Source organism: Fistularia commersonii, chromosome 32 (genome assembly GCF_037954325.1).
Source record: "Fistularia commersonii isolate RoL2024-O1a breed Wild chromosome 32, RoL_Fcom_v1.0, whole genome shotgun sequence".
NCBI classification, from domain to species: Eukaryota; Metazoa; Chordata; class Actinopteri; order Syngnathiformes; family Fistulariidae; genus Fistularia; species Fistularia commersonii.
Window position 1 is genome coordinate 6,338,361 of NC_141315.1, and position 11,896 is coordinate 6,350,256.

The following is an 11,896-nucleotide window of genomic DNA, read 5'->3' on the forward strand; positions in this document are numbered from 1 at the left end:
CTTCCCCTATGCACACACGCCACCCCTGTGTAATCTGTCACTCTGTCATAATTTGAACGTAATCCCTAATCATAATCACATTGTATCTTAAAGGTGTTCTCAATCTGGAGTAGGATTATGGGATTGCCAAGCATGTGTGTTTGAGTGTGAATGAGCAATCCAAATATATTACAGTGGTGTCTACCATGTTTGGGGGGCAAAAGGGGGTGAATTTAATTTGATGATGGCAGGTTGCTCAGTGATTCACCCACTGAATCCACTTAAAGCCTGATAAAACAACAATAGACAGTGACCTGCCAAAATAGCGTGTGTCCTGCTCAGTTATCTGTAATCTCTTTCCCCTTAATTTGTTTTTCTTGAGCTTTATTTCATGAGACAAATCAAGATGAGTCGAAGAAACTCCCTCTTATTTCTGGACATTTATCGTAGCATTGGTGGGACGTTATATTGGCATGTGTGAATGAATAATGTCTGTCTGTGAATTTTGTTTCACTTTTTTTTCTTTTACACTGAAAGTGGTCTTATTCTTGTTTATGGATTATTTTAACATTATTTCTGAAATAATGATTTGCTAATATAATTTATTTTGTTTCTTAAAATATATATTTAATTTCCTCAGCAAATCCTAATGGTTATTATTTTTAAAAAATGATAAGTTTATTTTGAAAAACAACCATCATGAAACAGAAAATCTGCAACACCCAACATTTCAAACTTCAAAAATTATTAATATTTTTGTATGTTGTTACAGTGCCACTGTGATCGTTATTGCTAAAAAGAGAGAGATAGATTATTGTCATATGCATTCCTTTTTAAAACACCTAGTCATATCTTAGTATTTAGGGCTAAAGGTAAAGCAATAAAGACTTAATATCTAGAACTGTTCCTGGTTCCTGGCGGGTCAGCACAAAAATACTGATAGATATATATCAATCAACTTCATGCATCACTGATTGATTGATTGATTGATTGATAAACCCTTGGACACATGACACTGCACTGTCACTCTATCTAATGTTTTTTTTTTTCTCACTCTGATTACTGTGGTAGAAAATAATCTATAGAAACACATGGTTTTTGTTTGCTTCTGATCCCATTCACTCAGAAAACATGCCACAAATGCTGCGTCTGCCTTGGCCCGTCCACTCCACAGTTGAGACTCTTAAAAATCAACAATGAAGAAACCAGATGAAGAGGTGTGATGGATATCAATAGATATCTTGACAGGAGTTTAGTTTATAATGCTAGAAACTGTTTTCATTGAGAATCAAAAGGTTTTCCATCAGTTCTCTATTTTCTCAACTTCAGTTTTGATGTTGCCTTACAAGTGACGTCCAGACATTTTTTTTTAACTTTGTTGATAACAGAATTGAATGTCTTTTTCTGCTAGCACATAAAGTCTAATGTATCTTTTTTCTTGTTTTATTTTGGTCCTGATTGACTACAAGGTTTGAAACTTCTATTTTGGATCTTGTTGTTATCTCAGGCTCAGATAAATAGTAATTTAGTGCAAAGAGGGGCATTTTTAAGTCAGAGTAACTCATTGATTTATCATTAAGAACTCTACTGAATTGTCTGTTTTCCCTGTACAAAAGCTGCTCCTTGTTACACCAGTTACCTAACGTCACGTTCCATAGCTTTCCAGATATTTTCTTGATACCTCTTTCACAGACTTGTGCTTTTTTCTTACCTGGGTGGATAATATACCAATGAAAAATGCTGAACTGCTTTGTAAATATTGAGACAGACACTATAGTCGTCTTGTTTGGAAATTCTTTCTTCGCACGCTCCTGTGTTTCAGTCTCCCCAACTCTTTCGGTTTAATGCTTCTTTCTATATGTCTTTTCAAGATGCTTGTGGATGTAGCCTTGGAAAAGTGAAACAGAGATCAATGTGTTTTTGTCTGGTCAACCTTCATCTGCAACTCACCTTTAAAAGGGTCCAAAAGCCACAAACACTCAGATATAAAGTGCTGATGCTCATCTTATGCATATGATTTTGAGTGGAGTCATTTAGCAGATGAGCATGCGGCCATTGTTAGAGGGATAATCTGGCTCTTGCTGCTCAGATAAGTTAACATGCAGCAGATTAGACCAGATTACCCCCAACCACACCAGACAAGACAGGGCCAGCCCTCCCCTTTACCTCCCTCTGAGTTCACCCCTCCCTTCTTTCATTTCTCCTTTCACTCTTTTTGACCCCGACTCGTTTCGCACCCCCCTTATGCATTTGTTGTCTTCATTTGAAGCAAAAGATATTTTCCCCCTTTTTGGACAATACTGTTATTTTACTAACCTCTGCCTTTCAGCGCCTACCAGTTTGAGACCACTTGTAACTTGATCATTTCCAAAAGGGTTCTTTTCATGGTTTAAGTGTCACACCAGAGCTGAACTCGATATATGACTAAGTTAGTCTTTTCCATGATAGAAAAAAAACAAAGATAGAAATACTGTTTTACACTGGAGTATAACTTGTTCTTTGCAGTGTTGAAATCGTCCATAAGGCAATCAAGGTTGTTGCTAGGCACCGTGATGCTCACGCATGCGCACTCTATAGTCTAAATATTTGCTGTCATGGCGCGGGCGAAGTCCGTGTCAGCTTTTAAAAGTAACCGGGAACGAAAACACCACCTTTCCTTTTTATTGAAGGTACGAAGAAATGACCGGCCCCAGAAGTTCCTGAAAATACCATCCAGGTAGCAAGTTCGGCAAAGACTATTGTAAATATAATATATGGTTTGAATATTATGGTAATTAAGACGGCGAATGTTGAAATTCCTTGTCATGATCGTCATTTGCCGCCAGCTGGCGCTTAACTAACTAAAGTCAACATTTACCCCGGGCTACTTCTGTTTTTTTTTGTGTTACAGGTAACTGTTGAACATTATCCACCTATCTTTTTAAATATTTCATTTAATCTTTTTGTCATGTACGGGATGATAGTGTTGGTTACGTGGAAATGGCTAACGCGATGACGCTAATGGCTAATAGCGTCGCCATTGTGTGCCAAGGTGTGCCGTACATGTAGCTTGTCTCTTGGCTAACAGGACAACAATGACTTGACTTCAGTAGAAATGTTGAAAACAGATCTTATGTTAAATGCTTAAAAACTATACAGGTTGCACTTGCACTGCTGGTACCCCACCCCTGTGGTCTTACGAGATCTTAAATCATAAATCAGATAGGGGTTCATAGTTTTGACTCACTGTGAAAATACAGTCTTGGGAATTAACCTTAAGTTACTGTTACTTTCACAAAAACAAGGCGGGGTATTTTTTTTCCCCCCCAAAAACGTCCTTGTCAAATTTTTAAAAGACACTTCTCAAACATTAACATGAAACAACCTCTTCAAAACATCTGCTTTTGTAGCTCATGCTTGTACTTTTTCAAGTGTAAGAAAAAGAAAATCTCAAGATGAATGAAAATTACATCCAGCATTTTCATGGGTCTTGGAATTGACTCGGCATGAATGTGTGTAACAGGAGGCACCGTGTCCCGGTGTGTGTGTGTTCTCACATCTGCATGAATGCTTGTCTGCTGCATAAAACCCCACGACCAGACGTCTGTTCTGGCTCCAGCTGTTGGTAGTTTTGGCTGTTGGTGTTTGTTTGTCCGGCTGCTTCTGTGTTTGTCTCATTCATGCGATTAATTAAAAACACTCCATGTGGCACAATGCCACTGACAAAACACAGGATAATTATGTAATTATCGCCTCATTGATCTTGCTGCCTTCATCCACTGCAGCCTAGAAATACAGCCAAGTGGAGGAATTATTTTTTTTAAATAGATGATAATATGATTATCTTGTTTATTCATTAATTAGAAAGGTGTTGTCCTTTTATTGTTTATGCTGGTCACCCATCTGCCACACGTGCCACTTTGTGTGCATCTGTTTGCGTAACGTAAACCTGATTATGTGTTTATGTGTGCGTACATACTCGTGTCTAGTTTGAGACTCTCCAGATGTTTCAGCTGTGTCACAGTTGGACTAACTATGTTGTAGAAACCACATAAAATCCTTGAATTAAACAGTTTGACAGTGAGGTATCAGCTTACAATTCAATCAGAGTGCAAGATTAACAGCTTTCCCTACTACCTGCCCCACCTAGCTTTCAGCTGGAAGGTCAAGATTTGGTCACCTTGGGACCACACACACACACACACACACACACATGCAGATTCACACATGCATACACAAGGGTGCAAGCACCTGTCCAAAGAAACTTGTTCAGACATTTGTATTATATTGTGAATATTTTACTTTACCTGTTGTGCTGATGGAAAAACTTGGCATTCCAGTTGTGTGTTTGTATTGTCTTTCTGCCCAAACCCAATTGGTTGCTTACGCTTTTATCATTATGTACCGAGAATATACAAAATCAATGCTTGTGGGGGACTTTTAGCCCTCAGCTTCCTCCTGGTCCAATCATTTGTTTTTTAATTTTGTTTTTCCATATTTTCTTTCAATTTATTTCCGATGAGCAGATGCCATTGGGAAGTTTGAATTTATATGATGAAACTCATACTTTGTCATCGGTGTCACAGTCCAAGAAAAAAATTGGGTAAACATAGTATAAACTAGAACATTCTTGCAGAATTTTGTAATGCTTCTTGGTGCAGACACTTTATAATTACCGTTCTCTGTTGTCAGCCTCAGTTAGACATCAGGGTTTAAATATTTTACGTCTCCTCCACTTACTTTGGTGCTTTCTTTTTGAGGTTCTTGAATATTTCTGTGGGCACTGATTGTTGAAAAGTTATGCCGTTTATCCTGCGCGTGTATTCCAGGAGGATCTAGTACCGGATCAGGATGTCGTTAAAATATGGGATCCATTGGTTGTGGACATTCTGATTTTATACATATGGGTTTAGCTACCATCCCCTTTTCCATCCACCATTGTGTACCGAACTCTCCTGGCGAGTTTAAGAGCACAAAAGCACAACAAAGACTCAGGAAGTGATTAGTGGCTTAACGAGAAGGGGAGTTAGGGGGCTGCGGGGCCTCCTCCATGAGATGGGGCGACGGGGTTAAAGTTTCAGGGCTTAAGAGGTCAGTGTTAAGTTGTGGAGGTCAGTGGAGAGTTTAATTAGGAGCGGGGCTTTTGTTTACAGGGGGTTAAGGAGACATGGAGGCAATTCATTTTGGGTCCTCCCTGTGTTTCTCCAGCCACCCTGGAAGTGTCATCCACCCTCTGTGCTTTCCCTCCTCCTGGCTAATTGTCCTGCCTCTGAATGGGAGATGTTGCTGAATTAACAGAATTGTCGCCATAATGACACCTACCTCCCTCCCCCAAGCGATCCAGCTCACTCACACCAGGGTTTTTCCTTGAGAATGTTCAGTATGCACTTCATTCTGCTGATTAGGAGAATGTCTTTTCAACTTGGAGGAGACCTGGCCATGACTGTCACTTGTTGTGAGTGTTTGTCCAATGTTGTGTTGTTACAACACTGACAGAAGCATGTAATTATTCTCCAGACACGCAGGTATCTCAAGTAGAGCTTTTAGGCGGAAATGTGTGCTGGAAAGACCTTAAAAGACACAGCTGGGGCAAAAAAATTATCGAGAGAACATGTGACATCTCATTCATTTAACTGTTCTAACAAAAATGAGTTGCATATATGACTATTCTGTGTCAGTAAAATATTGTGTGTGAGTCGTGCATAGAGGTTGATCTTTAAATTCTATGCACTGGTGCATCAACAGTGGAGCTCAAGCAAACTCTGGAATGCACAGGTAAAGAAGGAAGAAAAACAAAAATAAAGAATTGCTCTGTTCAAAGTAGCAGTGGTGCCACAAATTACTTTAACACCGTGCTCTTGTTGAAAAGATGGATTTAGGAACAGTTCATTGTACATGCAACATTTTGTAATGACCAAATTGTGAAATTGCACATATAGCATCGGCCATCTGATGCAGATGAGCCCAAAAAGACTTTACCTGATGGACTTGGAGTTAGAAAGAAGCAAATGCAAAATGATGGACACATTTTTTGAGCATCATAAAAGTGAATTGTTTAAATATCTTTTTTAGAAGTGTAGCCAGAAGTATAAATCATTTCATCGTTATTCAGGTAGCTGGGATTCAGACCTGTGTTGGCAGAGAGAGCCCTCAGTTCTCTTGCTCTGTGGACCCATAATCTTAAAGTCTAAACATGTCCCATAGGTTTTTTGGTTCACATGCCATTGAAAAAATTCTGATAGAAATGAAACGCTGAATGAACAGAATGAAAATGGTATATCCATTTCTGCTACACATTTGCTGATCAACCCCAGTCTGCTCATACTTTCTCTGAGCAAAGACATGGCAGACAAATGTTAACACATTGTATTAAGGACTGCAAAGTGAAGCTCACACATTTAAACCATTTAACACAACTAAATCCTGGGGCCATACTTTTTTTTTTTTTTTTAATAAAAGTCTCAACAATTTATTTATGCCTGTTTTCCAACTACTTTTGATGTTAGATTTTGATTAGTGTCATGCAAATGAACCATTATTAATTTAAAGCGGATCTGGGTACAAGAAGGAGGGATTACTTTGATGAACATGAACTACATTCATCATCTGGAGTGAAAACTGGAACAACGCACCAACAACAAACTGCCGCGCAGGGACATCTGTCCGGGGGGTTAATTGGCATTAACCCTTTTAAGCCTGGAGGGGGACCTCCTTTTTTTCACACCCAGCACATCTGCATGGGATCATTTAGACATATATGTCAGATAAAAGAGGCAATGTGTGACGAAGGTATAAAATATCTTATTTGTGGTTTGAAGGGGAAGGGAATGTGTTTGCTCAGCCTCGTGTTATGATATTTCCTGCACTGAATCCTTCGATCGTCACAGTCGTGGCGCACTATGAAGTTCTGTGCACTGCAACAAATATGGCTGGACGCAACCTGTTTTAATGTTGATTGAATATGCTCTATTAGACTAATGTTAGCAGGCTGAATAGACCCAATGCTTAATCCAAGGTAACAGAATGGAGCAAGCCCACGGCTTATCTCTGAATTTATGGATATTGGGAAATAGAAAAGTGATTAGAGTGGCGGGAGACCACTTAGAGAAACATACGCTTTCAGGTCAGGGTGAGATTTCTAATCACACCAGGTTCTGTTCACATTACTGCTATTAATGATGCGAGCGGATTAGCGGCAGCGGCACTGAGGTTGTGAGATTTATTGGATCGCCGTGACGGTGTCTTTTGTTGGATGTTCACTTTTTCAATCACTTCTGGTGTCATTTTTAGACACCCCCGCTTGTCATCTTTACAATATGCCTGTCCATGTTTGTGTGTTATGAATTGCATTCTACTCGTTTGAGTATGAACTCATAAAAACAATGTGGTTCTGCAGTGATGGAAAGTACATTTACTCAGGTTGTATACCTTTACTGCGTTTTCCCTCCGCTGCAGTACAGAAATTAAATAGTGTACCATCTCCTCCATTATATTTATTGGACAGTTTTTAGATGAATTTCCAAAGGGTGCAGGAGGTAGATCAATCGACTTTGGAACCGAACATTCCTGTTCAATTCCTGGCTCTTCCTAATGTCCCGAAGTGTTGTTGAGCAAGACACTAAACCCCTAACTTCTTCCCCTGGCGTTGTTGGATGGCAGCCTACTGCTCATGGTTCATCCATGAAGGGTTTAGTTGCAGCAAATGATTTTTTTCCACAAGGGATTAATAAATTATTATTATTATTATTATTAAACATAAAATTAAATGTCTCTTTTCTTTATATTTTCTTTCAAATGTGCTGTTCACTGATTGTATTAAGCAGCATGTTATGAAGCCCTGCCATCATTTCCCAAATTCGCTACAGTTGCAAACTGAAACAGCACATATATATACCATGATATAATTGCACAGCTGGCTTTATGAGCAGTTATCATTTAAGAATATTTATTGATAATGCTTTTCTACATTTACCTCAGGACATTTTCCATTCAGAGCATTACTTACAAGTAAGTAATACAAGTACTTCCAATCAAATCATGGCAGAAAGACTGTTTAACAGCCATTTCGACAGCAAGTAAACTTTGGTTCAAGACTCAATTTAATGTTATTTCACATACTCCTTCTCGATTCATCAGGGTGGCGTCTGTTATCTATTTTCGATCTTATTGTGAATTTATTGCATTTTACAATCTCCAGTTCAAGAACATAAGCGGGTTTGAATGTTCACGTCGGGGCCTTTTTTCTAGTTATTTTAAAGAAAGTTTTCCACTTATGTTTTTTTTTTTTTTTTTTTTTTAATTTTTTTTAAGTGGACACCGGACAGTCAAGCCAGATTAAACGGAAATTCATGTTGAGCGGATGATAGTGTCCAGCTCTTGCATTAAAGGGGTGGGATGTCGGTGGTGGTGGGGGGAGGAAGACCTGTCCAGTATTTGATTGACGTTGCCACCATGGCAACCGGCATCCGCTCCGGGCTGTCCAATGGGACGTCCGATGGAAGGCCCCTCCCTGAAACCCAGGTGAGCTAAAGAGTCAGACTCTGACAGATTTTTCGGCCAGCCAGACTGTTTCTCGCTGACGCACCTCGACGGTTCGTGGGGTTCCACTCCGGCCTCCAGATGGTCTTCAGGTCGCCTCTCGATTTTTTCTCCGCGTCGCGCCTCCTCCTGCCCCACTTCGCGGACGGGCCGTCTCTTCTGGCCCGCTCCCGCTCCCCGGAGGACGCCCCCGCCTCCTGTCCCCCGCTGGCCCTCCCGGGTCTGTGCTTCTCGGCGTCTCAGATCGCCGGTGTCTGCGAGACGCTGGAGGAGACCGGGGACATCGAGCGTCTGGCCCGGTTCCTCTGGTCGCTCCCGGTGACCGCGGACGGGCGCGACACTATTTCCGAACACGAGTCGGTGCAGCGTGCCCGCGCCGTGGTGGCCTATCACACCGGGAGCTTCCGGGAGCTCTACCACATCCTGGAGACGCACCGCTTTACGCGCGCATCCCACGGCAAACTGCAGGCGATGTGGCTGGAAGCCCACTACCGGGAGGCCGAGAAACTTCGCGGAAGGCCGCTCGGGCCCGTGGACAAGTACCGCGTCCGCAAGAAGTTCCCGCTGCCGAGGACTATCTGGGACGGGGAGCAGAAGACGCACTGCTTCAAGGAGCGCACCCGGGGGCTGCTGCGGGAGTGGTACCTGCAGGACCCCTATCCGAACCCCGGGAAGAAACGAGAGCTGGCGCACGCCACCGGACTGACGCCGACCCAGGTCGGGAACTGGTTCAAGAACCGGAGACAGAGGGACCGTGCGGCCGCGGCCAAAAACAGGTTGGTCGCCGAGATGGTGCGTCTTTGTCACTTTGCGATTAAAAGAGGCAAACTTTTGTTCACATTCAGGCAAACAATATGTTTCCCCTGAGGCTGAAAGCCTGGGACAATCGTGCGGGGTTTCAGCCGATGTTTTAATGGATCCCCCGCCTTCTCATTCACTCCCGAGTTGGGGCAAATTCTTCTCCGCAGGCGGCCGATGCCGCGCGTAAAAGGACCATTCATGCGTAAAAGCGCAGGGGCCATTCAGCTTGTAGGTTTTTTTTGTTCCCCTTCACTTCTGGCTGATCTGCTCGATCATTTTCTCTCATTTTAGTCTGCTTCAGGGTCAGTGTGTGGGTCAACCGCCCCGACTGCAAGTTGCCCGTGAATGATTGCCAAATGTTAGAATTCGGAGCTGGATTAAGTCGCCTCACTTTCCGGCATTTGCCTGTTTACTTCCCCTTCTTTTGGATTTTAGTTTCAGCCCTGCTGTTGGACAAGAAAATAATATCACAGGATCTTGTTGAGTCCAATCAATAGATTACATATTTTAGACAAGTAAAAGCAAATTTATATATTTATCAACTTAGATTCTAAGTCATGTCTCTCAAATTTGGAGTCTACAAATGTCTATTATAGTCTTTTAGTTGTCTCAAAACTAATTTTTATGATTTTTAACTTTTGCAGGTTACAGCATCACAGGATGTGTCCGGATGGTGCAAGAGCACTGAGTGGAGGTGCTTGCAGTCCAGACGTGAATGTTGAGCGGCGGGATGGAGAAACTCTCCTGTCAGTAACAGACAGTGATTCCGACTTGGATGTCTAAGACAGTTTTTTTTTTTTTTTCCCAGGAGATGGACCTTTGGGTCTGGGAGGGAAGGTGGTGGCGGGGTGATCATTCATGGATTATGGGATGTTCAGACTAAGGCTGAAGAGGGTTGGGTCTGAAATCGTTCTGGGAAGAAAAATTATGTTATCGCAGCTCACCGTGGCAGGTTTACATGAGGATTTGGTTCCCTTTATCTGATTTTTTTTTTAAAGTACCATAGATTTTGACTTCTGATGATTGATCTGTGTGATTCATCAGCAGCACTCAGTGGTCATCTGCAACTTGCTGACCCGTCATCGGCCTATATAAACAACTGTCGGGAGTCAGACCCTTGCCTCACAATGGCCTTTTTTCTGGCCTCCAGTTCTAATCAGTCAAATTATCTCACATTTGTCACTATGTCCTCTTCAATTTACTGAATTGTCACAACAATATTCCTAGAAGCCCTTAAAGATGTCCGCTGCTGTAGACAATCAATATGCACTGAAGCCTACCTCCCTGTATAGCAGTTTGTACTGTTTTTTGTTTGTTTGTTTGTTTACCTTCAACCTAGGCCACCTTTATTTAACTTTCATCTTTAACTCTGTCTTATGTTCTGTTTGACGCAAGTAAATGTTCTGATATTTTATATGAATAAAACTATTTAATTTACAACTTTTTGACATTGATAGACTATGTGTGTGTGTGTGCGTGTACTTACTTGTAAAGGTACCTTTCAAGGACTTTCACTGTACAAACGTCTAGTGATTATATATTTAGGGAGTGGGGACATTTTTAAAGTGTTTTCCACCCTCCTAAGCACAGCATCAGTGAAATGCATCTACTGTACTGAATTTAGATTTGTCATGGATGAACCACGAACAGCAGGCAGCCACTGGTCAGCGCCGAGGAGCAGTAAGAGGTTCAGTGTCTTGCTCAACACTACTACAGTCTAGGTGGGATTTAGGAATTGAACCAGGAATGATGTTTAGTTCCAGCACCCAGTGAAAGTCATTCACAAAGATATAGGCTGTGTTAACCAGGTGTTCTAAAGGTTTTTGCCATCTATCAATAGATGGCCAGTAGAGCTTTTTCTCAACAGGAATCTGTATATATCCATTTTGGCTGATGATCGACCACCAAAAATCTAAAAACTGAAAAACAGAATTTAAATGATAAAAAAAGATCAGTTTTTTTCTTTTTAATAATTTGGTAGCTTAACTCAGTATATCACTGTTTTTGTTTTGTTTTGTTTTCTTCACTAAATATCTTGTTTTTGGCTGCATCAATAGTATGTAAAAAAAAAAAAAAAGAAAGAAGGATAAATAGTATTATGCTATTTGCCATGGCATAACCGTATTTGAAAAAAGGGTTGGAAAAAAATAGATTTAAAAGTGATTAGAGTGGCGGGATAAAAGACAGAACTGGTAGTTAGCCTGTTGCTAGCAGTGGCGCCCCATTCCTCCAACAATGAACGTCATTGTTGGAATGACCCATTCTAATGGTGTTTCCAAATCAAGATTAATACCAATTCTGATTATTACACTTAATGTTAATAATCTTATTGCTTACAACCCCCTGAACTTGACCACAAGAGCGCACACACACAAACCCAGGGCTGATTTATATCAATTTACATTCCTCCTGAGGCCTGCGAGGTCCTTTCCCTACAGTATGGAGGTAGAATCTTGCCATCTAGTGGTCGGCAAAAACATTACTTTGAGAAAATCCCAACCATTACAGACATTAAAACAGTGACACCAGCATCTGCAAGTGTGATGTAATGAAATTGAAGGAGAATGAAGGAAATTAAACATTTGGACAAGAATTGTAT

At 41.1% G+C, this 11,896-nt stretch overlaps 1 protein-coding gene across 1 annotated transcript; it reads left to right on the forward strand.

Annotated features, from left to right (window-relative positions):
- The first annotated feature begins 8,365 nt into the window (after positions 1 to 8,365).
- six3b (SIX homeobox 3b) lies at positions 8,366 to 10,686 on the forward strand. Its single transcript, XM_086139764.1, has 2 exons — positions 8,366 to 9,272; positions 9,942 to 10,686. The coding sequence occupies exons 1-2, from the start codon at positions 8,578 to 8,580 to the stop codon at positions 10,078 to 10,080; spliced, it is 834 nt and encodes a 277-aa protein (XP_085995890.1). The 5' UTR covers positions 8,366 to 8,577; the 3' UTR covers positions 10,081 to 10,686.
- The last annotated feature ends 1,210 nt before the right edge of the window (positions 10,687 to 11,896 follow it).